Raw genomic sequence first — 23,859 nt, 5'->3', positions numbered from 1 at the left:
TTCTCCTCGAAAAAAAATAAACTGTGAAAGGACAGTTTGAAACGCCGCAATGGAGATACGTGGTTTCGCATTTTGTTCGTCAATGTGCCAGAATGCTTGAAGTCGCACCTTGTCGATGCGTCCATTCCCCGAGGATTTTCTGGAGAATTTTCCCGATTAATACCAGCGATTTCCACGTTTTCCCGGTCTTACACACCGTATTCCACCGCCACTTGGATGCGCAATGGACCACTAGACAAGGTACGAATTTCAGCACTCTGATACATGTTTCTTAGCTAAAATTTCACGTAGAATACGACGCGCACAGCGAAAATTACCGAAATCAACTCCTTACGAAGATATTCAATAATTCTTGATGCGTCAATTCGAACCACCCGCTCATGAAAACTCAATGCTCTGCGTGATTCACATCGTGCGCTAAACGTTATCATAACAGTCTCTGCGATATAAAAATCTGGCAACCTCAATCTTGACGCTTTGGCTCAGCTGTAGCAAATTGCTTGTAGTTTGAACAACACATGGTGGGAAATGGACATTACTCGATTGAGAAGCTTGTTGAAACCGTTGTAGTGCGCGATTTGACTCACGTAGAGCTTTGAGTTTCTTGTGAGCGGGCAGTTCAAATTTCTCGCAACCAATGTTAAATAAAAACGTGAATATATTCGTTTGGAATTTGTTTCATTAGTTTTCGTCGGGCGAATCGTGTTCTACGTGAGATTCTGGTTAAAAACATGTATCAGAATGCTTAAATTCGTACCTTGTCTAGTGGTCCATTGCGCACCTCCACAGCAACAGAGGTGCCGGAAGCCAAATTAGTTTGTCGACGTCGAGTCGGTGGCGGCCGCGATTAACCGGTGCTGCACTTTCGGGCGGACGAGCGCGTGCTCGACTGCTCGCCTCACGCGTGCCGCCGCGCGACGGAAAATCGCCGTAAGGACCTCCAGACGTTGCCAAATTTCCTTCAGCAAATCACGAATTCCCGGGAAAACTTCTCAATATTTCTCTCCCGATTTTTCAGAGAATTCTGATCATAGTTTGATCTGAATTATCTGACAATTTCAAGGAAAAATAGTGATGAATTTTCTCGAGAAATTATCTTTTTCGAAAAGAAATCTGGCAACATTCAGATATTCATGCGACGTTTTTCCTCGGTGTGCGGGGTCCGGCTCCGGCTCGCATGTCACTGTCCACCTACGGCACGAGCCGCCGCGTCGCACAGTGTACCGAGTCCACGGTAGAATTTGAACAAGAATTTGTTTTAATAAAACTGCAAAATTTGATGTATATTTCATCAAATTTTCAATTTTGAGGAGTGTTTTTCAGAGAGAATTTTACGAGAAAACCAATGAAACGTATTTCAAACCCGCGACGTTTGATATTAACGAAGTTATAAGCTTTTAAAGTTTCCAAATTTTGTCCGACCTCTCCGATTGACTTGATCCGTTGTGCGCCGCGTCGCGCGTCCCAACGGCCAACGGCCTCCCTCACGGTCAACTCCGCTCCGCCGAATGTCTTCCAGCCTTGCTAGCCACCGGCAGGGGACCGGCCAGAGATGGAAAATTTCATTAAATTTATTCCCGTGAAATTTCAAGAAAGGAGAGGCATCCTGCCGTGCTACGGAAAAACGCAATATGACCCTTCCGGTATTGCCCAATTTCCTTTGATAAAACACGAATTTCTTGCGCTAAACTTATGAATATTTTCCTTCCAATTTTTCAGATAATTCTGTTCGGAATTTCACCTGAAGTCCCTGAAAATTTCAAGGAAAAATATTCATATCTTTCCTAAAAAATATACATTTTACTGAAGGAAATTTGGCAACTCTCAAATGTTCATACGGCGTTCTTCCTTAAGTAACCGGATGTTCAGTTCGGTAACCGAGTGTTCACTTCGTGTAACCGAACTTCTTTCACGGTTACACGAACTAAAAGTTGAGTTTGACGAACCGAAGAGTAGAATGATGCTGCCGTGCTAAGGAAAAACGCTGTATGAACATTCGAGAGTTGCCAAATTTCCTTCAATTAGATGTTTGTTTTTGAAGAAAGTTGTGAATATTTTTACTTGAAATTTTCAGGGACTTTAGGTGAAATTGCGAACAAAATTATCAGAAGAAGTGGAAGGAAAATATTCATAAGTTTACCAGGAAATTCGTGTTTTATCAAAGAAAATTTGGCAACACCAGAGGGTTCATACGGCGTTTTTCCTTAGCACGGCAGTACAGGACAACAGGTTCTCCTTCATTTTGTGGATGTGCAATTTTATCTACTTGGAAATCAAAGTAGTCGTACCCTGTGTTTCGCCCCATCCAACTTTTCTACCCATGCGTTAAAGTCTCTGAGTCAGCCGAAATGGTTCATGTTCTCCTTCATTTCGTGGATATGCAATTTTACCATCTCGGACGTCAAAATAGTTGTATGCCACACGTTTCGCCCCATCCAACTTTTCTACACCGCGAAAAAATATCCGAGTCAGCGGAGAAGTGACCTAGCTCTTTACCGTTGTTGTGGATATGCGAGAAAGTTTTGTTGCTTCATAATTGAACGTATTTATGCTAAAAGGAACTATGCGCATAGAATTTGTGTGAAACATAGTTCCTTTTGGCATAAATGCATCCAATTGTGACCGGGTCTGTGAGAGGGGGCCTCCCGCCTCATCTACGAGGAGAAAATTTCCGAAACTTTGTCTTGAATATCGCGCAAAAAATTATCGCGAGAAGCGCCTGCAAAACTGCAGGGATACTTCAAGCATCGCGCAGTTTGCCCGATCCCTTGTCTCGCTCTCAGCTGGACTCGCGAATCGCGCTAACGAACAAATTTCAATTTTGAAAAATTATCCGAGCTTTTAAAATTTCATTTCCCATCTCTGCATACATGGGTCCAGTAGTTAACAGCCTGATCGTTGAAATTTTCTGTTTGGCAACTGGACGCGATAAGACTAAGGAGAAATAGAGTTTTGTGGGTCGGCTTGAAAAATCATCCTCGTTAGGATTATGTAGCATCGCGTCCAAGATATTGGCCTTCATGCTCACCCTTGATATTCTTGCCTGCTCCTCTCGTCCAAGATCTTGGACTCCACGCTCATCGCTAAATTTTCACTTCATCGCTTGAGTATGGAGTCCAACATCAAGGAGACCTCTCTCAGTTTTGATGTCCATAGAGAATCACATACTTTTCTTATCTAATCAAACCTTAGCTAACCTAACCTAACCTAACCAAATACACAATTTTCTACGAGAACACAGTTTTTCGGTCTTTATTTCGCAAAAATTGTCTTGGTAAATTTTTGGACCCTGTGCTCTTCCAGGGTGTCTACTAAAATAAGCTAACCAAAAATCAGTACTTTTACGGTACTTAGTCGGTACATTCCCAAGAAATTCAGTACCTCCTCAACAGAAAGATTCAGTACTCTTTCAGTACTTCCGATTATTGACGAAATTTGAAAAATTACAATTTCGCTCAAATTGAGACAAAAATGACAAAAAAATTAGAAAAATTCCGGACCTTCTTGCGGAATTTCCGCACTTTTTCAGTGCTTCTGGACCGCCCTTATAAAACCAGTACTATTTCCGGACTTGCAGACATCTTGTCTTGTGATGTCAGAGAATACCTGCATCCCACAATTTTGGACGCAATGCTCACTTTGATTTTTCGAAAAAATTATTCCTCGGTAAAGTGAGCATGGAGTCCAAGTTCTTGGACGTGATGAGCAGCCAAACATTTTATAGGTAAGCATGGAGGAGCGAGGCGATTTTAAAAAATGCGTCACATATTTTTAATGCCAAATTGATCAGATTTGACGACGACGCTATTTATTCTCTTTTTAAACTGTCATTTTGAAAATTCTTCAAAAACGATAATTTGAAGTTCATTTAAATTTAAAAAAACCCTTATACTTCCAGTCTCAAAAACAAAGGCCACTATTTGCTGAACGGGGTCAAAGAACTTTCCGAGAAGGACTAGAGAAGGGAAGGGAAGGTCTTGGGTTTCGAAACGCGTTGATTACGGATCGTAAGCGTTATTTAAAACGTTTGCGTACATCTTTTTTGCAGCTCTGAATGAAGTGTGGGCTGAATCAACGCAATGGTACGGATAATTCTGTGTTATAAATTTTTCTCCTTGAAAAAAAAAAAAAAAAAAAAAAAAACTAATGTGCCCAAGTCGGTAAAAATTATTCTCACATAGATTGACATAAAATTGCCCGACAAGCGATACTTGAGGACGATTTTCTCGAGAAATCCGTGGTGCTCTCGAATTGGTGACATCATAATTCCCCGTCGTCTTCGACATCTGGATGATTAATTGCTTCTTTTTCATAAACAGTGATGGGATTCCTGGTAATTTGGACTGTAAGTGGAGCGTAGTCCAAAGAGGTCACGGTGGGAGTGAAGGAGGACAGTTTTTGAGATCAGTGCGGTGGGGGAAAAAATATACACTGAAAAAAAAAAGTAGCTTGGATCAAGCATGATGATTCTTGAATTTGCCGCCAAGAATTTTTTTTCTTGCTTTAAGCTGACCTTTTCTTAATACAAGAAAAATAATGATTGGGTCAAGCAAAAAAATAGCGTATATTAACCAGCAAAATTCTTGATTTAAGAGGAAATACTTCTTGGCGGCAAATTTAAGATTCTTTTTTCAGTGTAAATCTGTCGCAGGCAAATAGTAAAATCAGGCATTTTATCAAATGCCTGGGCAAATAGTCAAATATTCCAACTTGGTTTGAAAGTTTGGTTATTTTCCTAATTTTAGACAAAAAATTCATTGCTCCTGTAAGGAAAAATTCTTAGTAAAAATTTGCAGCACACAATGGTATTTTGAATGATTTTTAGTTCCTAGACAGCCACTTTCCTTGACATTTTTAGCATGTCATAAAATACAGAATTTTCGGAATTTCAATATTTAAAAATATGAGAATCACTTGAATTCCCAAGTTACGTGTGCTCAAAACCCCGGACAACAGTTCCAAAAGTTTCCGGTCTTCCTCAACTTTCCACAAAAAAAATTTTATAAAAAAAATAAATAGATAAATACCTAAATAAAACCCGATGGACCACAAGATAGGGCATAAAAATTGTTCACCGAATTTTAAATGGAATGCGATAGACGCATTAAAACGTTCCGAATTGAGCTCATTAAAGAGAAAATAACGATTCTCGTCTACGTTAATTCACATTTCCCGCTCACAAAATACGATCTCGAGTCTACTCGAGTCAAATGCAGGCTCAAACTAATTTCGGTATACAAATATTTTACGATTTTTTCCAGTGTGCGAACATTTTTCTGCTAAAGCTAAGATTTTCCTTTATTTTCGCGTGATGATACATACGTACTCCAAAGTTCGCATACTTGGAAGCTTGATTTCCACATTTAACGATGCGAGCAGAATACCTACATTCATAAACGCCGCTAATTTGAGACGGGCAAAAAACTTAGATTTTCTTTAATTTTCGCTGGATACCGCATGACTACTTCGGAGTTTGATGAGAATAGTTGCGCGCTTGATGTCCGTTGACCAGAGTTGATTCATAAAACATTTTTATGCAAATTTCCATGAATACTCAAAAAATTAGCGGTCCATCCAGCGGTTTTGTGATGAATTGAACAAAAAAATTAGCCTGATTTTTATCTCAGTCAAATACGCGGTTTTTCTGGCGGATTCGTAATAAAGTGAGAAATCACGCGTTTATCATCTCAATATCGCGGCAAATACGTGGGGTTTCCAGCGATTTTGTAAAGATAAAAAATTACGCGTATTTCACCTGTGTGTATCGCGCAAAATACGCTATTATCCAAGCGGTACGGAATAAACGTCACAAATTACGCGTTTTTCACCTCAATATCGCAGCAAATACACGATGTTCCAGCGGTAACGAGAAACGTAAGTAATTACGCAGTTTTCCATGCATATTGCAGCATTCAGTAAACCGTGTAATTTGAGTTAGGCGAAAAGCTCAGATTTTCTTGCGTTTTCGCGTGATAGCGCATGACAACTGCAGTGCGGTCGGCGTGACACGCGTATAAGCGCCTACGAGACTGTGAGAATACTTCACGCATTGCGCCAAACACAGTGGTCGGCATGAGGCACATGTTAGCGCCTACAAGACTGATGGAAAACTTCGCGCATTGCGCCTACATGAATAAATAAATACATAAATAATAAAGGTATTGAAACGGAAACATTTGGGTTTTGTAAGCTTTATTAGAAGGGAAGGACTCTTTTACTGTCAAAAAAAATTATTAAAAAAGTTGTAATCAATACAAATGGAAATTCCACCTATTAAAAATGATTTTTTGTCATGCTATTCTCTGCAATGGTGCACTTACTTTCCATGCAGCACCCTTACCTAATTCTTACTTATTCGAGATCTCTTCTAAAACACACAACATTGAGCAGTTTTGATGATACAGTGTGCAACATCAAAATTGAAGAAACTAAACTTAAACTCATAAAATTCAACTCCTGATGAATCAGCAGTCGGATTGCTTATATAGACTAAGCTATTTCTCATGCAATAACTACATATTCAGATGCAACAAAAGTGAGAAGCCCCAGGGCCGGATTTACCAATAGGCTACATAGGCTATAGCCTAGGGCGCAACATTTTGAGGGGCGCAAAATTTTTGAGACTTTATTAAAAAACGTGACTTATTAAAAAATGCCTACGTTGTGGTTGACAAAGGTGTTTTTTTAAAGGTGAATTTGAACATTTTCCGGACGCCTAACATCCTTCTTCTGATCTGGAGGGAGGGGCGTCTGGAAGGACCCCCCCCCCCCCCCCGAAAACGCCTACTTTTAGGGGTGCCACCCTAAGTTTAGCCTAGGGCGCTAAAAATGTAAATCCGGCCCTGATGAAGCCCCCCTAACTGATGCAGTGTGTGTTGTCAATACTGTAGATAAGGTAGAGTACCTAGAGTAGAGAGGAGGGATACTTTTTACCGGCAAGGAGTCTAAGCATAGACATTCTCTACGAAAAGACACCCTGTAGTCTCTGGAGTGACATCACTCTCCTGCTCAATGCACTCAATCTCTTGATGCATATAAAATTTCCGCAAGGCTCAGCGACCATTTGATAAGCCGACCATGGACCATCACAACAACTTCGGCCGATGCTTTCAAGTGAGGACACACACAGCCATGCCCCAGACTTTCATAGAGAAAAAAAAGGAGGTGTTTGCATTTCGGGCATCTTGGAATTTTTTTGATGACGTAGGTTGGTACTGCAACTTTTATCACCGATTTTCTTGGAAATGGTGTAGTTTAAGGAAAAAATGCATTCTACATAAAGTGTTTAAAATTATAGGTATCATGAGTTAGTTTAAGCAAAAAAATGGACATTATGGTCCGTTTTTCATACTTCGAATTCCGGATTTCGCTGGCCAGGTTGTACCGACCTACGTCACAAGGTAAACGAACCTCAAGATGCAAACACCTCCTTTTTTTCTCTATGCCAGACTTTGCTTTTTTGATTTTCCTCCTATAGGTGATGCCATGTACCAGTCTTGCATGCAACAATTTAAAGGTGTTGTCAGCTAAGTTGGCATTTGTTTACAGGGTTGCCACAGACTTTAGAAAATGAAATTCCCTGACATATTTTGATGGAATTCCCTGACAATTGAAACGTGACGGATGGTTAAGAGGGCATAATTGAAAGTAATTTGCAGGCAAAATTTGTCGTTTGAAACTTCAAACCCATTCTAGAAAGCAAATGAAGGTGATTTAACAAATTTTCCCTGACTGTGAGTAACCCTGTGTTAACTTTCCGTTTGTAAGAAATGTTTGTTTAGGGCGTCTTAATCATGATTGGGGATTGACCACAGCACAACCCCTTGCAACGCCACTGCCATTGTGCCATGTTTAATACTCAGCTGCAATTGGACGCCTAAAATGCAGTCACTTGCAAAAGGAAAATAAACAGATGCCAACTTAGCTGCCGACACCTCTATCCATGATTTAATCACAACGTAGTCTAGTACACACTGACTACTGCTGCCATATCCTTCCCCACCCTGTCTTTAAGAGATCACGACTACGGGGAATAGACCACAGGACTACCAAGTTCGCAGCAAACTGTCTTAACCACTGCACCACCAATTCTGGCTGTTGACACTACTGTCAGCTCAATGTGCTATGTCAGTGCAAAGGAACTATGAGTCACTACAGAGTCCTGGTGCAAGATAATTTTTCTATCTGTGAAAGTGACCATAAAGTTCACATAAAGTATAATTCTATAAGGCCTAGAGATGACCCAAAAAAGAAATTGTTCATCTTACGTACCATCTTTGAAGTGCATGGTCGGGAGTATCAGCGGAATTAAGTGGCGATGATATGAAAGTAATTCGAGGCACACGAAACTAAAAGCGAAAAGGGAACAAAAAAACAGCTATCGACGTAAAAAACTGCACAACTCTAAACACAAATTCGTCTATCATTGCTAGATAATTAAATATACACACTATGATGAACATGCCCATTCATGCCATGTGAATTTCACGTGGAAACTTCAAACTTTCAAAACAAAATTTTCCTTGCTCATGTTCCAAAATCGCAGAAACAATTTGGAACGTTTGGAACATGGCTTTGGAATTTTTTAAACTTTTGAAATATGGAATGTAAACAAAATTTCCCTACTATTGTGCATAGCATTCACTTTGTTTGTTAAATTTAATCTAGTGAATCAAGAAGCGTCCTTTTGCCCAAAATTTTTCAATTTTAATAATTGATCTTTCATTGCCATCACGTACAGTCATCAACGACGAAAGGGATAATATATTTGATCAAAGTACCAATATTCAGGGAATTCTAAGTTTGAAAATTTGAGCAACCTGTAAGCCGGACAGGGAACGGGGGGTAGAGAAGGGGTTGTCGTCAAGTAGACGCAAGACGCCTGCTAGATTTTCCTTTATCAAATTTCTAATATTTCCTCTAATCCATGGTTCTAGTAAAGTTTTATCCTCTGTAAGGTCATCTCTACGCGCGGACCTATAGTTGGATATCATTTTTGTAAGTAAGACTTATTTCAGGCGCCCATTTAATCGTTTATCTAAATTGCTGTTTTGATCGTGATCTTTATTATTGTTCGTGTCGGAAGTCGTAATGGCTGCCGGTAGTAGATCCATTTCTCCACTCTAAAATTTTCTGTACTTCGCTCTGAGTCTAATTTCCTCTCGTGATTTCTGTGTTATAATTCATATTAAGTTTAGCCGCGACTTGGTTTTCCAGGAATCTCAGTTGGACGACCATGGTTCCGATGCTACCCGATTTCTTTGTATGTTAGCTTGCACTTTTCTCCTTAACTCTAAGCCAATGTAGACATGAAAATTCATAACTCACTCTCATGACTGCTGTCTACGCTTGACTCCAAGTAGTTACTTTAATCTGTTTCCATTTCGCTCTATTCTTTAGCTTTTAAGTTCCATCAATTACTATTTTAATGTGTGCCTAAGTAGAATAAGAGAAGTAGGCCTATTGTCTCCTTTATCTCATTGTGGCAATTCCACTTTTTTTATCATATTTTTGCAGCTTGTCTCTAGGTCATTTCAACGTCTATGTCATGTAGATATTATTGGAGGGAGAAATAGCATTTTGGTTCAATCCTTCTCGATCATGTCTATCTCTTTAGAAATTTAGGCCTGATATAATGTAGTAAGCAACCAATGCCAATCTTCGCATTCCTGTCAATCTCCATATAACCCTGTTGATGCATAATTACCCTCTTCGGTTGTACAGATATATACCTGTAGATTTCCCCTTCATTTACACGGGCTCTCAAAAGTCAAGTATTATGTCTCAAGTTTAGCAGTCCAACACCTTTGTTAGGACAATCTTTGTTGACCTCTTAATTTACATTCCTACATATCTAACGATCGATGTCATAGGCTGACCCAAGCATGCGCTTCTCTCCAATATTTTTCATCAATCATTTTGGGCTTTGGTCTGAACAGGAGCCAGAATCAATCTAAGGCTCAATTGAATTCTCACCAAATCGGATAGAAATTGCGTAGTTTCCCATGCAACCCTCTTCAGCTCATCTGCTTAAGAACTTGCCTAGTCTCAATGATTTTAAGACAACTTTTTCAAGCAAATTTTGGGAGGTTTAGACCATTTTTAGAAAGGGAGTGAAAGGAACTGAAAATTTAAATTGATGCAGCTTTATAATGAGTTCCACAAGATTATGCCGGATAGCTAACAAATTATCTTCGAGCTTAAGCAACCCCCATTTTGCTTGCTTTATTCATTCACTCTTACGTGAGTTGGTGACTATATTTTTAGGACACTCACAGGATGGTCTTAATATTAGTCAGTTCAACCTTAGTAACAGCTGGCTCCATATTGTTTTAACTCTGCGTGCTTCCTTAAATTTGTTTGTTTGTTGTCAGCAGGAAAAAAAAGATAAATGAAAAAGAGAGAATCAGAGGTATCCATGAGACATTCATGAGGGATAACCTATTGAACAGTAGCATTAATATTTGGACATTTTTAACAATGGCCAGCTCAACTACATTGCTTGTCACCCAATTTCTCTCAACTTTGATTTCTAAACCAAGCAACATTTTGTCTTAAAATTTTGTGAAAGTAACTTTACTAATCCATTGAAAATTTCTGGAAAGTTTTGAGATGTTAAAATCGCCTTGTTTTTGTTGAGAAGATAAAATATGGAAGGAAATATCTAAGCCATGTAAAACTCAGGCTTATTTTGGTTATGTTAGAAGAAAACTAGAATGGATAAAGAGTTATAGCAAATCATTGTAGTAGAACAAGTCCTCAAATTGTGCTTTTGCAGTGGAACCTTCTCTCACCAACACACTGACAAAGCTCATGTGTACAAGCCCTCACAGAAAGCCGAAAGAGCCAATCAGAGGCGAGTCCATACCCTTTTTTTCTCCTCCCTCCTCCATGGTTTCCATTTTGAGCTGTCTAATCAGCATAGACTCATAATACAATCTAGACTGCGCCCGACTTAGGCAGGAGAGGTAAGACAGCTAGGGGGGGGGTAAAGCAGAGTAAACACATGCCCTCAGCTTATTTGATAAAGCCTGGCATGTAGTAAGCACTGTATGACGCTCATTGTAGGAGTGCGGCCGTGCGCCTGTTTTTCCCGAGGATGGTTCGCGTTCGCAGAAATTCAATGGCACTCATGGCTTGCTATTTCCCTGTTTTCAGTTCAGTATCTTTTGAAGTAAAGAAAGAGTAGAGTGTTATGAGAAAGGCAATCATTCTGTAATTAGGCACTGTGACTTAATTATTATTGTCTGATTTCATTTTCAGAGCCACTGATGTCCGGAGCAGGTTCCAGTGGTACTGGCCGAGGCCGTGGCGGAGTCTCATCAGTTGCTGAATCACCCAAATCTGAGAATCGTGATATTAAACCTAATCCAAAAATGTCCAAGGCTTTAAGTACTTCTGCGAAAAGGTATTTGCCAATTTTCATACATTGAATTTGGCAAACCATAGTAACAAAACTTGTATTCACATTGTTGCATAGTTCAAAACCACCTAAAAGAATAGTCTTGTTTTCTTCTGCATAGGTGTATCTCTAGAATCTCAAATAGCACTGTTTGAATTCGCTTTCTTACACATGAAAATAAGCAAAGAAGAAGGCAAGGAAGCCTCCACTTTTAAGAGCATTTTTTTTGTTCGCCCACAAAACCCCTCAAAATATCTTCGGAAGTTTTTGAAAGATCTTTGCAAATCTGTGATTTCACTATTTAAAACTTCTTTTAAAGCCTTTGAAGAGTCTTGATTTTCTTCTTTAAGAAAAATTATGAATCCTTGCTCAGGCGATGCAACAGTTGACCACACGTTCATTGATGATGATAAAAATTATTTTGGAATCTCGTTGACATGATTTTCCATGATTCAATAAGCATCTCTGATTGTAATGAATAATGGAAAACAGTATCTAGTCAACCTTAGTTTCATTGATGATGATGTTAAAAATGTATTTTTGGAATCTCGTTGACATGATTTTCCATGATTCAATCAATATTTCTGATCCCAATGAAAGTTATATTATTTTGTTAGATCCTAATGAAAGTCAATTTCTGATCCCAATGAAAGTTTATCTTCTTGTATTACCTAGGCAATTTTTGTCAGCCTTATCTTCATTGATGATGATAAAAAAGTATTTTTGGAATCTCGTTGACATGATTCTCCATGATTCAAAAAATATTCCTGATCCCAATGAAAGTTAATCTTCTTGTAGTTACCTCGGCAATTTTAGTCAACCTCATTTTCATTGATGATGATGATAAAAATGTATTTTTGGAATCTCGTTGACATGATTCTCTGTGATTCAACAAATATTCCTGATCCCAATGAAAGTTAATCTTCTTGTATTTACCTCGGCAATTTTCGTCAACCTTATTTTCATTGATGATGATGATAAAAAAGTATTTTTGGAATCTCGTTGACATGATTTTCCGTGATTCAAAAAATATTTCTGATCCCAATGAAAGTTTATCTAGTTGTAGTCATCTGGCCAATTTTTTTTACTTAAAGTGGTTTTCTAAATACCCAATTTCATAGTTGCCTCTTTTCTTCTCTAGGATACAAAAAGAATTAGCGGAAATCACCTTGGACCCACCCCCAAATTGCAGGTAAGTTCATGATTAAAATTGAATCATTCCTAAATCATGCTTACTTTTGGATGTGAAAACTACTGCAAGAACATGAAATTCTAGTATGATCGATTTTTTCTCTTGATTTTGTATTTACATCACATAATAATTCAAGCACTGGGTGCAGAAAAAGCATTTCTTGGTTGCATTGTCATAGAATCTCTGCTAATGTTTCATTTATTTACCGTTATCATAGAAAATGTATGTAATTCTTTCAAACCTTTATCAAATATTCTTCACGATTTTACAATGCTCTGAACCAAAAATTTCGGGAACTTTGCATTTTGAACTTACTTTACGCTGATTTGTCCCTAAAGTATGAATCAGCAGTAGAGACTCTGAAATGCTTCAGCGGAGAAGTGCCCTTTCTGCACCGAATGCCTCAGTTTGCCTCATGTAAAATTTCAGATTTGCCTTGATTTCTGGAAGGCAATGTAAAAAGCTCAAAAAAGTTTTCTTTTGAAAATTACCTAATGGCCCAATATTAGCTTTATGTGATAATTTTATCCCAAGTTTTGTTGAAGTCAGTGTTTAAATATAAACAGAACAAAAAAATTGGGAGGAAATTTCATTTGAAGGTCAGGAAAAGACAAAGAATTGTATGTACTTTGTTCCTCTGTGAGAATACTGAATAGTCTTACACGAGCTAAACTCCTGGTTTCTAATAGATCTCGATGTTAGTTGCCTCACAATTTATCAAAAGCTGTAAAGTGTCGTACCTGTCAATGAATGGATAAGACAGATTAATGAAGTATGAAGTCTTAGTACCGCTCAATTAGGGACCTAAATTCAACTTGATTGCATTCAAACTTTATCCCACTGTCAGTTCTTTTTTCTGTCAGGAACGCTTGAAGACAAACCTGTATTTTCAATGACGATACAGGGTGTCTACAAGTCCGGAATTCCTGGAAAGTCAGTAAATAGTACTGATTTTTTAAGGGTCCCGAAATACTGGAAAAGTGCGGAAATTCCACAAAAAGGTCCGGAATTCTCTTTAAATTTTTTGTCACTTTTCTCGCAATTTCAAATTTTTGAAATTTTTCTAATATCGTCAAATGGAGTTACTGAAAAAGTACGGAATTTTTCTGTTGGAGGAGTTACTGAATTTTTTGAGAATGAACTGAAAAAGTACTTATTTTTGACCAGCCTGTTTTAGTAGACACCCTGCGATATGAAACTATTTCTTCCAGTATTCTTGAGTCTCATGTGCTTTAAGGAGCAATTCAAATGTATTTTGTCGTCTTGTTTCAGTGCTGGACCCAAAGGAGATAATTTCTATGAATGGGTATCAACAATCCTAGGACCTCCCGGCTCAGTATATGAGGGAGGAGTTTTCTTCTTAGATATTCATTTCTCTCCTGAATATCCCTTCAAGCCGCCCAAGGTATATTCGATTATTTTAATCCATTCCCTTATTGATTAATTTTGCATACCCGCGCACAGATTTAGTATTTAATTTCACTGTAAAAAGCTGTATTTGGTTTCATCTTAATTTTCTGCTTTTCCTGATAATTAGGAGCAAGTTTTTGGCCTGATTCTTATTAGTTATAATTAGTATGATGTTCATATAAATAAATTTGCCTGGATGTTGCACTTTTTCTGCAGTAAGTCAGCTTATGTCAGGTGAATTTCTCGAGAGAAAGAAGAAAAAAAATCAAAATTTAGGAGAAAAATCTTATTTATTGAATAAAAAATACATGCCATTAGTCAGAAAGCCCAAAAAATACCAATATAAGTAAGAAATAATAGTTGCATTACAACCAAACCGCTCAAATATGGAATAAAAATAAAATAAAGTCAAGAAAATTGCGTGCAAAATGAGGTTTAGTTTCGAGGTTATTCCACGCTTTCGCATTTTGAAACTAACAAAATTCCCTATATTCAGGGAAATTACCGTACAAAACCAGCACAGGTTGGTCACACTACTTCTAGTGACAACATCTGTCGATTTACGTGGCGCTATCTCTCGTGAAAACATCAAAACACGGCAATACGCGTAGCCAAGTTGCATGAATAGTCTCACTCGTCACTTTGAGGGAATGGGTTAACACGTACTGTGCAGTTCCTTAGATGCTAAAACTTGTTCTCTTAAAATCGTTGGAGATAACTTTGATTTTTTCCCTCTCAAACATAGAATAAAACAGTGCCTAATTTCAACAAGTATTTTCAATACCTGTTGTTTCCTACAAGTATTTTTGTTCCAAAACAAAAGGCATTTCTATTGCAATGTTTTGATCATCATGCCATTGCAGTAACGTTAGTAATATCGGTCTCCACACACTTCTAGCAAAAACGAACACAAACATTTCACTTTTATGGCTTCAGATGTAGAACTTAAAAAAATATTTTTTCTTATTCAAAAAATAGAACTGACTTCATGTAAACTGAACATAAAGTTAGCTCTCTCACCCTTTACTTACAGAGGTTAATGTTTTGCATCTTTTTCACAGGTCACTTTCAGGACTCGGATTTATCACTGCAATATCAACAGTCAAGGAGTGATATGTCTTGATATTCTGAAAGATAACTGGTCCCCCGCACTGACCATTTCCAAAGTTCTGCTATCAATTTGCTCACTTTTGACTGATTGCAATCCTGGTAAGTTTTTCCCCCTTATTCTTGTAATAATTGGCTATGTCATTCTTTCTGCTGAAATTAATTTATTCAAAGGGTAACCAAATAACTCTCCTTATTACTACCGTCTACTGCAAAAACACCGTAACTCTTCCACAAATTTTGTATTTTTCTTCCACCTATACTGCTCTAATACAAGGAAATCCAAATACAACAAGGCTTCCTTTTTTTGACTTGTGAGTTCCTAATGGTATGTCAAACTTGACTCGAATAAATGAAAGGTGAATATTTGCTAGTTTTCTTGTAAAATGGTATTATGCCAGAAAAAAATCGAAAAGTCGAATGGAGGTGCGGCGGTTTTACTTCGGACGGCAGAATAGGGGTGCAGAAACTTCTTGTCCACCCTACCAGCCCGCTTGTGTGCCGGTTGCATGAAATGCAAAATAAATGCACTCCCTTCTTTTTAATTGGGATCATTTAAATCCCAAAAAACTATATCCATTGTGACATGAACCCTGTAATGTATGTATACTTATGGATCTCGGGGCTCAGAATGGTCAGAGTTCCTTTCGATTAACATATGTACACTTATGCAAGAATTGAATATTACTGGCCAAGCTCATTTATCAAGCAAAATAGACTGTGCACCCTTACTCTGAATTCCTGGCCATAAGCCACTGTTGCTTTTCCGCAAGTCCAGAGCCTCCTAAGTTGTTAATTGAATCAACGTATGCGAAAACGTTCGTTGTGCAAGACAATGTTTCAGAATTTGAGTGGACAATTTCGTTGTAACTTAACGACACAAGATGGTTTTAGACGTTAGGAATGTAAAACAATATTATAAATAATCCCCTAAGTGTAATTGAACGTTTACAGAAGAGATCGATCCTATTCATCGGTGTCGTGGGACAAAAGAAACCTACTGCAATTATGAAACCCTGTATTGGACAACGGACGTTTTCGCATACTTCGATTCAATTGTGACTGTCCACAGGGAAAGGAAACTTAACGAAAAAAAAAAATAATTTTGGATTTTAGACATCAATGCGCTCAGAAGAGTTTTTTTTGTTTTGTTATTGTCATGTTTAAATGTCTGACTAAACAGGAGTTGAGATGCCTCTAAGTTCGTGGTTCAAACTAAGTAATTCAAAAAAAGCATCCAGTAAGACTTCAATCTATCATACTACACAGGACTGACAAATCGATCCATTAAATTGTGGAATCCGTCAATTTGACCGGAAGATTGATCTGTTGAATTAGGATCTGATGAAGTGAGGTCTGATTGTAGCCAAAAAGATTTTTGTGTTTGTTTTTCTATTAAAAAAGAAATGACGTGAATTATTGACGACTTATTTTTGGGAATACTAAAGAGTGTATTTTCTTAAAAACTCATTTGCCAAAGTCTCAATTCAACTGAACAGAAATCAGTCTCCTACAAAAGTTCCGTCACTACACCAAGGAGTTTCCTGCTGATCATTTATCTTTGTTTTTTCATGTTTGTAGCTGACCCTCTTGTTGGAAGTATAGCCACACAGTATTTACAAAACCGCGAAGAGCACGACAGGATTGCCAGATTATGGACGAAACGTTATGCAACGTGAACACATTGGTACTACATCCTCTATTCCCTCCTTTCCCTCTTCCATGACGACTTTTACTTTTGGAAATTCGATCACAGTCCTGAAGAAATCATGAAAACTTATTGAAAAAAGTACTTTTTTACCTTAATTTATTTTTTTAAACATGCAGCAGTCTTTATCTATTGAGGTAGATATGCATCTCCGATCGCTCTTTTTAATTATTTATTTTGTCTTCAGTGTGCTACTTCTATCATTTTTTGTAAATTTCTCCGAGTCTTGCTTTTAATTGTATATTGTAAATAATTACGTCTGCGTTAGTAGCTATCTCTAGTGTAAATTTAAATCATAATGAAATTTTAATCGAATATAGAGTTTTTAGAGTATTATATCATAATCTTACATAGTATCAATCATTGTTTGTTCTTTTTTTCTATTTTTTTTCTTGTGAATGTTTTCCATGGTTTTCGTCTACTTTTTGGTGTAATATTTTCCTGTCAGTACTCAACGTTCCTAAATAAGGAGGGTTGTGAAATGTCCCTTCAATCCACTGTTAATTTAATTGCAGTCTTAGCTCTGCAAAGGAATTCTCAAGGAATGAGGTGGGTGCACTAACTCAAATAGACTGCAGGAATCCAATCCCTACTAAAATCATGTGATAGATTAATTAATTTTTATCTTTTCTGAGAGCTCGGATTCAGAAGCCTACGTTACAACTTGAAGAACAAATGATCAGCATGAATTTCTAACCGTTTGTCATCTTCTTAATCTCATAAAAATCTCGAAAAGTCTTGCAATTGATGATTTAAATAGTTTGAATTTACCATAGCGTTGTGGTGAGTAGGACTTTTCTTAGTAAGATAAATTCATATTCAGTTGTCAATATAATTTTGTTAGTGAATTAAATCATTAGCAGGAAAACATCTGTTCTCTCTGCTCGACTCTCATTTCTGATGATTGTAAATGATTTCTGCGCTTATTTTGCCGACTGGTCAGTTCCTTCAATTTTTTACGATCAAAGATTTTTTAATACATATTAATATATTGCCTTTCTTTAGATTCATCCCTTTCCAGTCGTCTACTCAAATTATCTTTCACATAAAAAAAATCCGTAATAGAAAGGTTTGACCACTACCTAGAGATGATAATTCAACTGTGTCCTATACCTAAGTAATCACAAAACTTGTACAGGAAATTTTTTTAATCTGGTCATATTGGAAAATTCTTAGATCAATCAATTTTAAATCCAAGCAGCAAAATCGGTTGTTTTTTTTTGTTTTTTTTTTTTTTTAAATTTTTAGAGATACAGCTGAAGTTGCAGGAGGCAACCTCAGTGTGTCTGATTAAAACTTGAGTGAGTAAAGGGGACTGTGCAAAAGATAGCTGTGAGGGTTACCAAAAGGAACTTATTTAATAATCGAGAATAGATATTATGACTGAGTCGATTAATTTACGGTCTTGACAAGCACTGCTGCTTTCTTCATGCGTTCCTGTAAGCATGAATGAGATTTAATAATCCCTTCAAGGCTAGAGCCTAGTCAAGATGAAAAAATGTATTTCTTTGTTGCTTTGTCATGGATTTTCCTAGAAAACTGATCTCATAAGACCCATGGGATACTACTTCATGGAATTGCTGCTGAGCAAATTCCCCATTTTTCTCTTAATGTGTAGAAATTCATTCGGCGCTTCCCTCCTTGTTACGCTCCTCAGTAAACTTAAAATGAGAGACTTTAAAAATGTCTTTAGTGTTTAACCGATCAATATTGTTTTGAAAGAAAGACAGTGTTATCGACTAATTATTTTTGGTTGAGATTGAATTTTTTAAATAAAGGTTTAACGCATTTTATCACACGAAATAATTAGTTTTTATTTTCCACACTTGTATAAAAATATATACCTCACTTACAGTATGATCTTTTTCAATTCAGAAAGTTTTCTGTGAATACTGTATTTTATTTGCTGGTTAAGACTAATTGAAGTGTCTTAAACTTTAACATTTGTAATCATGAAACTTTACTCTGGATTGAAGAGTTTTTGAAGGAGTAAGATCTATCATTAATTTCATTACATCGAAGCCTTAAGGTGATTCGATGGACGCCATATTTTGTGTCAGAACGGCATGCGATATATCGCATCAATTGGTTCCATATTTTCAGCTACTCGTCGTTTTTCTCCTATTTTGAGATCGCAATTCTGTTGTCAGGAGTCTAAAGCACTCACTTACCAATTTTAACAAAGAAATTCAACGTAATAAAGGCGTGGTTTTTTCAGAGAGAAAATATCGCATTCGAGTGCAGTTTCGATATCAGTATCGAATGCGATGTTTTTTCTCTGAAAAAACCACGCCTTTATTACGTTGAATTTCTTTGTTAAAATTGGTAAGTGAGTGCTTTAGACTCCTGACAACAGAATTGCGATCTCAAAATAGGAGAAAAATGACGAGTAGCTGAAAATATGGAACCAATTGATGCGATATATCGCATGCCGTTCTGACACAAAATATGGCGTCCATCGAATCACCTTAAAATAAATTTAAAGATTGTCCATACAAGAGATACAAAATGAGATTACTTCAAAAACTTGGCAACCTACCAACTTTTCTTGTTAGCTCTTGATATTATTTTATATTGCAAGAAAAGGTACTAATCTATTCACAGAGTCTCAAATTTTTCAGCAGATGGTTAAATTAAAATTTTGAGATGGGAATACAGGTAATGTTAACAGCAAACATTTGCCTCTCCAACAGGCTAAAATGGGTGAGACATGGGCAAATATTTTTCAGGGGTCAAGTTTCAGAGTTCCAGAAATTACTTTTCTCGTCTTTTTTAGTACCATAGGCAGAAGAATGTTGTAGCTAAAACTTGACTCTTCGATTTTAACAGAAATTCCTTTAACTTTCATGAAAGCCCAAGGACTCACGTGGGGCTGTACGGACTCTAACAGCGTGGACCAAAAAATCAAAACACAGCAGTGGTGCTCCCTGCGCGAAAAAATTTCTTGTGACACACCGCTGTAGATTCACCTTAAGGTGCTGGATGCAAGAAGGCCACCTCTCAGTTGCCATGGTTCAGAATCTCTGCTCATATTTCAGCGATGGTTAGGAAAGTGAATGCATGCAATGCACTGAAATTCTTACTGAATTCTTCGATTTACAATGTTCCAAAGAAAAACTCAGAGATTACCCATTATACTCAAAGTCCTAAATTAGCAACAAAGATTCTAAAACACTGCATTTGAGAGGTGCTCTTCTTGCATCCAAAGCCCTAAATATAAGTCCTTTTTTTATCGGTATCAGACTCTCCATTTCCATGTATTTTAAACCAAATTACCATGGTTAAATATGAAACCGTCCAGACTATTTTAGAGTGTAATCCTTGTCAATAATTAAAGTCTCTCATACTAGGGATGTCCAGAGGTCTGCATTTCATTCCTGCCTACGAATGAATCAATCAGTAATTTTGTTAAATCTTCAGATGACAATTCCATCACTTTAAACTTGCCCGTTGCATACGAGAGGGCTGCAGCTAATACATGTTTGCATGTGACATTGGCTTTGTAGAGAAGAACTTGAAACTTATAAGATTGACATTGGCAAAAGTTTATTTTGTGGAATAGTGTATATATCATCCCAGAGGAGCCAATTATCTGAAAAGAAAGATAGCAATAAGAGTTATTGTAGGATGAAAATAAAAAAGAAGAGCTGAAGTGGTGGGATGGTCAATGACTGATTAATCTTAAAGCCAAGGATTTCCCCAATTTTCTCATGATATCAGTAATCACTTGTAGACCTTGAGAAATGGAATACCAAAATTCACTGACCATTTGTAACTGGATAAGTTTTAGTTCTCATGTTTAGCACAAGCCTAGTAACAATGACCTTAAAAAAACAATATTATAAAACTCTAAAAAAAACTGGGTATAGAAATGTTCCATTTAGGAGACACTTTTTGCTTCCTTTTGAGGTAAAATGAAATCTCCTCATCTTTTCAGGTATCAAAGGGCATGGTCAGGGACACCCAAAAATGGTTGAATTTTTTCCAAATTCCCCCCTGGGGAGGGGGGGCGGGGGGTTATATGAAAAACGGTTTTTTGGCTATAACTTTTGAACGGTTTGAGATATCGATTTGAACTTTTTTTTAAATGAAAGGTCGTTTAAAGAGCTTTCTTTTGGTATATTATGTTTAATAGTTAGGTCAAGTTTTGACCAATTTATGGCCTGTCAAAAATTTTCCATGAGTCCAAAAATCAGATTTCTGTAGTTTAGAGCAGCGACGATCGCATGCAGATGAACAAAAAACTGTTCAACTTATAGCCCTCTCTCTGACGGTTAAAATGAGCCCAAGATCATCTTGGGGAAACGATTTGTCTCCGAGTTATGCTTCTTCAAAGTTGGCGCGGCGGGGTCCGCTTCCGCGGGGCAGCGCTCCGGAGTACGATAGTTCACTCCCACCCCCCTCCCGTCATGCCACGCGTTTAACCCATCAGAATTTATGAAAAAAGGATTTACTTTTCTAAGAGGTTTTTAAAACTTTTGCAAGCATTTTCAAAATTGAAAAACTGATACAATAGGTATTATTATACACTTGTTTCTTAAATCTTACTTAAAAATATGCTAAAACAGAGTAGGTATCATAAAATGAACATTTTAACAGTTTTTTTAAGAGTTATCTCTTGAAAGTTTCTTTAATATCCATTATTGCTAGGGAAATAAATGAACTAAGAAAAATAATTGATTGAAAGATTGTACCAACACAGTTCACGGGAGTTTTTTAGGCATACATGTTGCCACCGAAAGTGTGTTCCCCCTAAGTAATAAATAATTAAATATGAGAGTGATTAAGTTCAATCTTGAGACAAGTTTTAAGTTACTCTTCAGGGATGGATTTTTTTTTCATCCTTTCTTTTAACACAGGCCCAATCACACATGAGAGAATGTGAAAAAAGGGGGAATTTCTGAGGGTGTGGAAAGCTGGTCAACATGCGTCTTGATAATTGAAAGCTTGAAAGATTCTGCACCCCTGATAAAGTGTTTTAATGTTCTCACAACATTTGGGAAAAACTTACTTGTAATACTTCTCGTGAGTGTCCTTTTGTTCGGAAAACGGTCAGGCAGTCTTTATCAAAGAGTTCTACTGCGCGTTCCAGCACAGATCCATGAATGGAATGCAGCGCAAGTAATACGTCATCAGGAACTAATTGCGAACAGAAGGAAAATGAAATACTGATTACTCGGGATGTAAGGCAGATGTCATGAATATCAATTACTCTGTATCAATTTTATTTAGTGGTGTATTTTATCAACCATGGCAGCATCATAATGAATATGAAAAATAAAGGATTCATTTTCTTGACCCTCCTAAGACTTTGTTACCTCCGGGCATTTTCTCTGAAACTAATTACGCTGCACCAGATTGCAAGAGCAAGCTTTAATTTGAAATGGACTACTAGACAAGGTATGAATTTAAGCGATCTGATACATGTTCCTTAACCAGAATTTCACGTAAAAAACGATTCACACAACGAAAATTACTGAAATCAATTCCTAACGAAGATATTAACGTTTTTATTTCACATTGGTTACGAGGAATTTGAACTGCCCGCTGACAAGAAACTCAAAGCTCTACGTGAGTCAAATCGCGCACTACAACGGTTTCAGCAATCTTCTCAATCGAGCAATGTCATTTCCACCATGTGATGTTCAAACTATAAGCAATTTGCTATGGCTGAGCCAAAGCGTCAAGATTGAGGTTGCCAGATTTGTATACAGCAGAGACTGTTATGATAACGTTTGGCGCACGATGTGAATCACGTAGAGCATTGAGTTTTCATGAGCGGGTGGTTTGAATTCACGCACCAAGAATCATTAAATATCTTCGTAAGGAGTTGATTTCGGTAATTTTCGTTGTGCGCATCGTGTTCTACATGGAATTTTAGTCACGAAACATGTATCAGAATGCTGAAATTCGTAAATTGTCTAGTGGTCCATTCTGCAGAAAAGGTGAAGTGACATCCAAAGCCCAGATAGAGCCCTGACATGGATGGATTTTTTTTCTTTCTTTTTTTAAGAATACTTACCTAGGTAGAAACTTTAGTTATTGAAAAAGATACCTTTCTCCGACTGTCCGAAAGATGTCAGTTTTTGATCCCAGAAAGAATCCCACACTTGATACAGAGAGACATTCAGAGTTGGAGATTTTGACATCTTCAAAACCTCACTGTAAACAAGGAGAAAAATTATCAAATGAGAGGTGAAATAATCTGAAATTCAATCACATGCACGGTTCAGGTATGGAAAAACCAGAAATAAAATGTACGTTTTATGTTCAGAATTCATCAAGGCGTTGGGAGGCCAGCATGCAGCGACAGATAGAGATTCCAGTAAAATTGCATACCTTCATGGAATCCATAGGCTCTTGGCTTTGTTGTGCAGTTAAGAGTATACTTGACTAGAAACTTCTTCCTAGTGCCATTCAAATTCTTAATTTTGGAGGTTACTCAATAGGGAATCATGCTTGAAAACTTGGCATGGCACAGAATTTATTCTAGGCGAGTCAAATTGATAGGATGACTCCTTCGAAGTATAACTTTAGACTGTAATCTTAGCGGCTTGGCGTACAAGCCAAAGCTTAAATTTGAGTGTTAGAAGGGTATATAACGACAGGTGGAATTCGAACATTTTACTCCCACTTCTCATTGAATGAAGGTTCAAATCATTGGATAACTCAAATGGGGAGAAAGGCAGACATTGGATGGTAAGCCTTTCAACTAATTAATTAGATAGTGAATGCATGATGGTGCTGCTTCTGATAGCCTTTCTCTGATAAAAAGCTCCGTAGAACATTGCTTATAACTCTAAAATGGCCCACTGATGGAAGCTGACTATATGTTTCAATAATTAATTTAGCAATTACCTGAAATTCCTACTAGTTATTTCTCTTGAAAAGAGATATTCATCCACAGTATGAAATTAAAAGTTTGAGCCATGAACAGCAGACAGCATATGCACATGTGCACCCATCACAAACGTAAATATAAACATAACCTATAAAGGATTTGTTGTCTCAACAGTCAACGGCTGATGAATGTTGAAAACG

At 37.3% G+C, this 23,859-nt stretch overlaps 2 protein-coding genes across 4 annotated transcripts; one reads left to right on the top strand and one right to left on the bottom strand.

Annotated features, from left to right (window-relative positions):
- Positions 1-8,826: 8,826 nt before the first annotated feature.
- Ubc2 (ubiquitin conjugating enzyme 2) lies at positions 8,827-18,624 on the top strand. Of its 2 annotated transcripts, none has more exons than XM_019044730.2 (6): positions 8,827-8,997; positions 11,263-11,407; positions 12,543-12,593; positions 13,866-13,998; positions 15,065-15,212; positions 16,692-18,624. In XM_019044730.2, exons 2-6 carry the CDS (start codon positions 11,271-11,273, stop codon positions 16,787-16,789), a joined length of 567 nt encoding a protein of 188 aa, XP_018900275.1. In that variant the 5' UTR covers positions 8,827-8,997; positions 11,263-11,270; the 3' UTR covers positions 16,790-18,624. The 2 variants fall into 2 exon arrangements, with proteins under 2 accessions (XP_018900275.1, XP_018900276.1); XM_019044731.2 differs by lacking the exon at positions 8,827-8,997 and adding an exon at positions 9,069-9,262.
- A 1-nt stretch (position 18,625) lies between these two features.
- LOC109032548 (zinc finger SWIM domain-containing protein 7) lies at positions 18,626-23,814 on the bottom strand. Of its 2 annotated transcripts, XR_011900449.1 has the most exons (5): positions 23,677-23,814; positions 22,874-22,980; positions 21,830-21,957; positions 19,286-20,410; positions 18,626-18,841 (listed from the first exon to the last, which is right to left on the bottom strand). XR_011900449.1 is itself a non-coding variant. In XM_019044729.2 (4 exons), the coding sequence occupies exons 2-4, from the start codon at positions 22,965-22,967 to the stop codon at positions 20,165-20,167; spliced, it is 468 nt and encodes a 155-aa protein (XP_018900274.1). In that variant the 5' UTR covers positions 22,968-22,980; positions 23,677-23,814; the 3' UTR covers positions 18,778-20,164. The 2 variants fall into 2 exon arrangements, 1 of the variants encoding a protein (XP_018900274.1); XM_019044729.2 differs by having other exon boundaries at positions 18,778-20,410.
- Positions 23,815-23,859: the final 45 nt, after the last annotated feature.

The sequence above is a fragment of the Bemisia tabaci genome, chromosome 8, assembly GCF_918797505.1.
Source record: "Bemisia tabaci chromosome 8, PGI_BMITA_v3".
Classification (NCBI taxonomy): domain Eukaryota; kingdom Metazoa; phylum Arthropoda; class Insecta; order Hemiptera; family Aleyrodidae; genus Bemisia; species Bemisia tabaci.
This window is presented reverse-complemented; position numbering and strand designations above follow the sequence as displayed.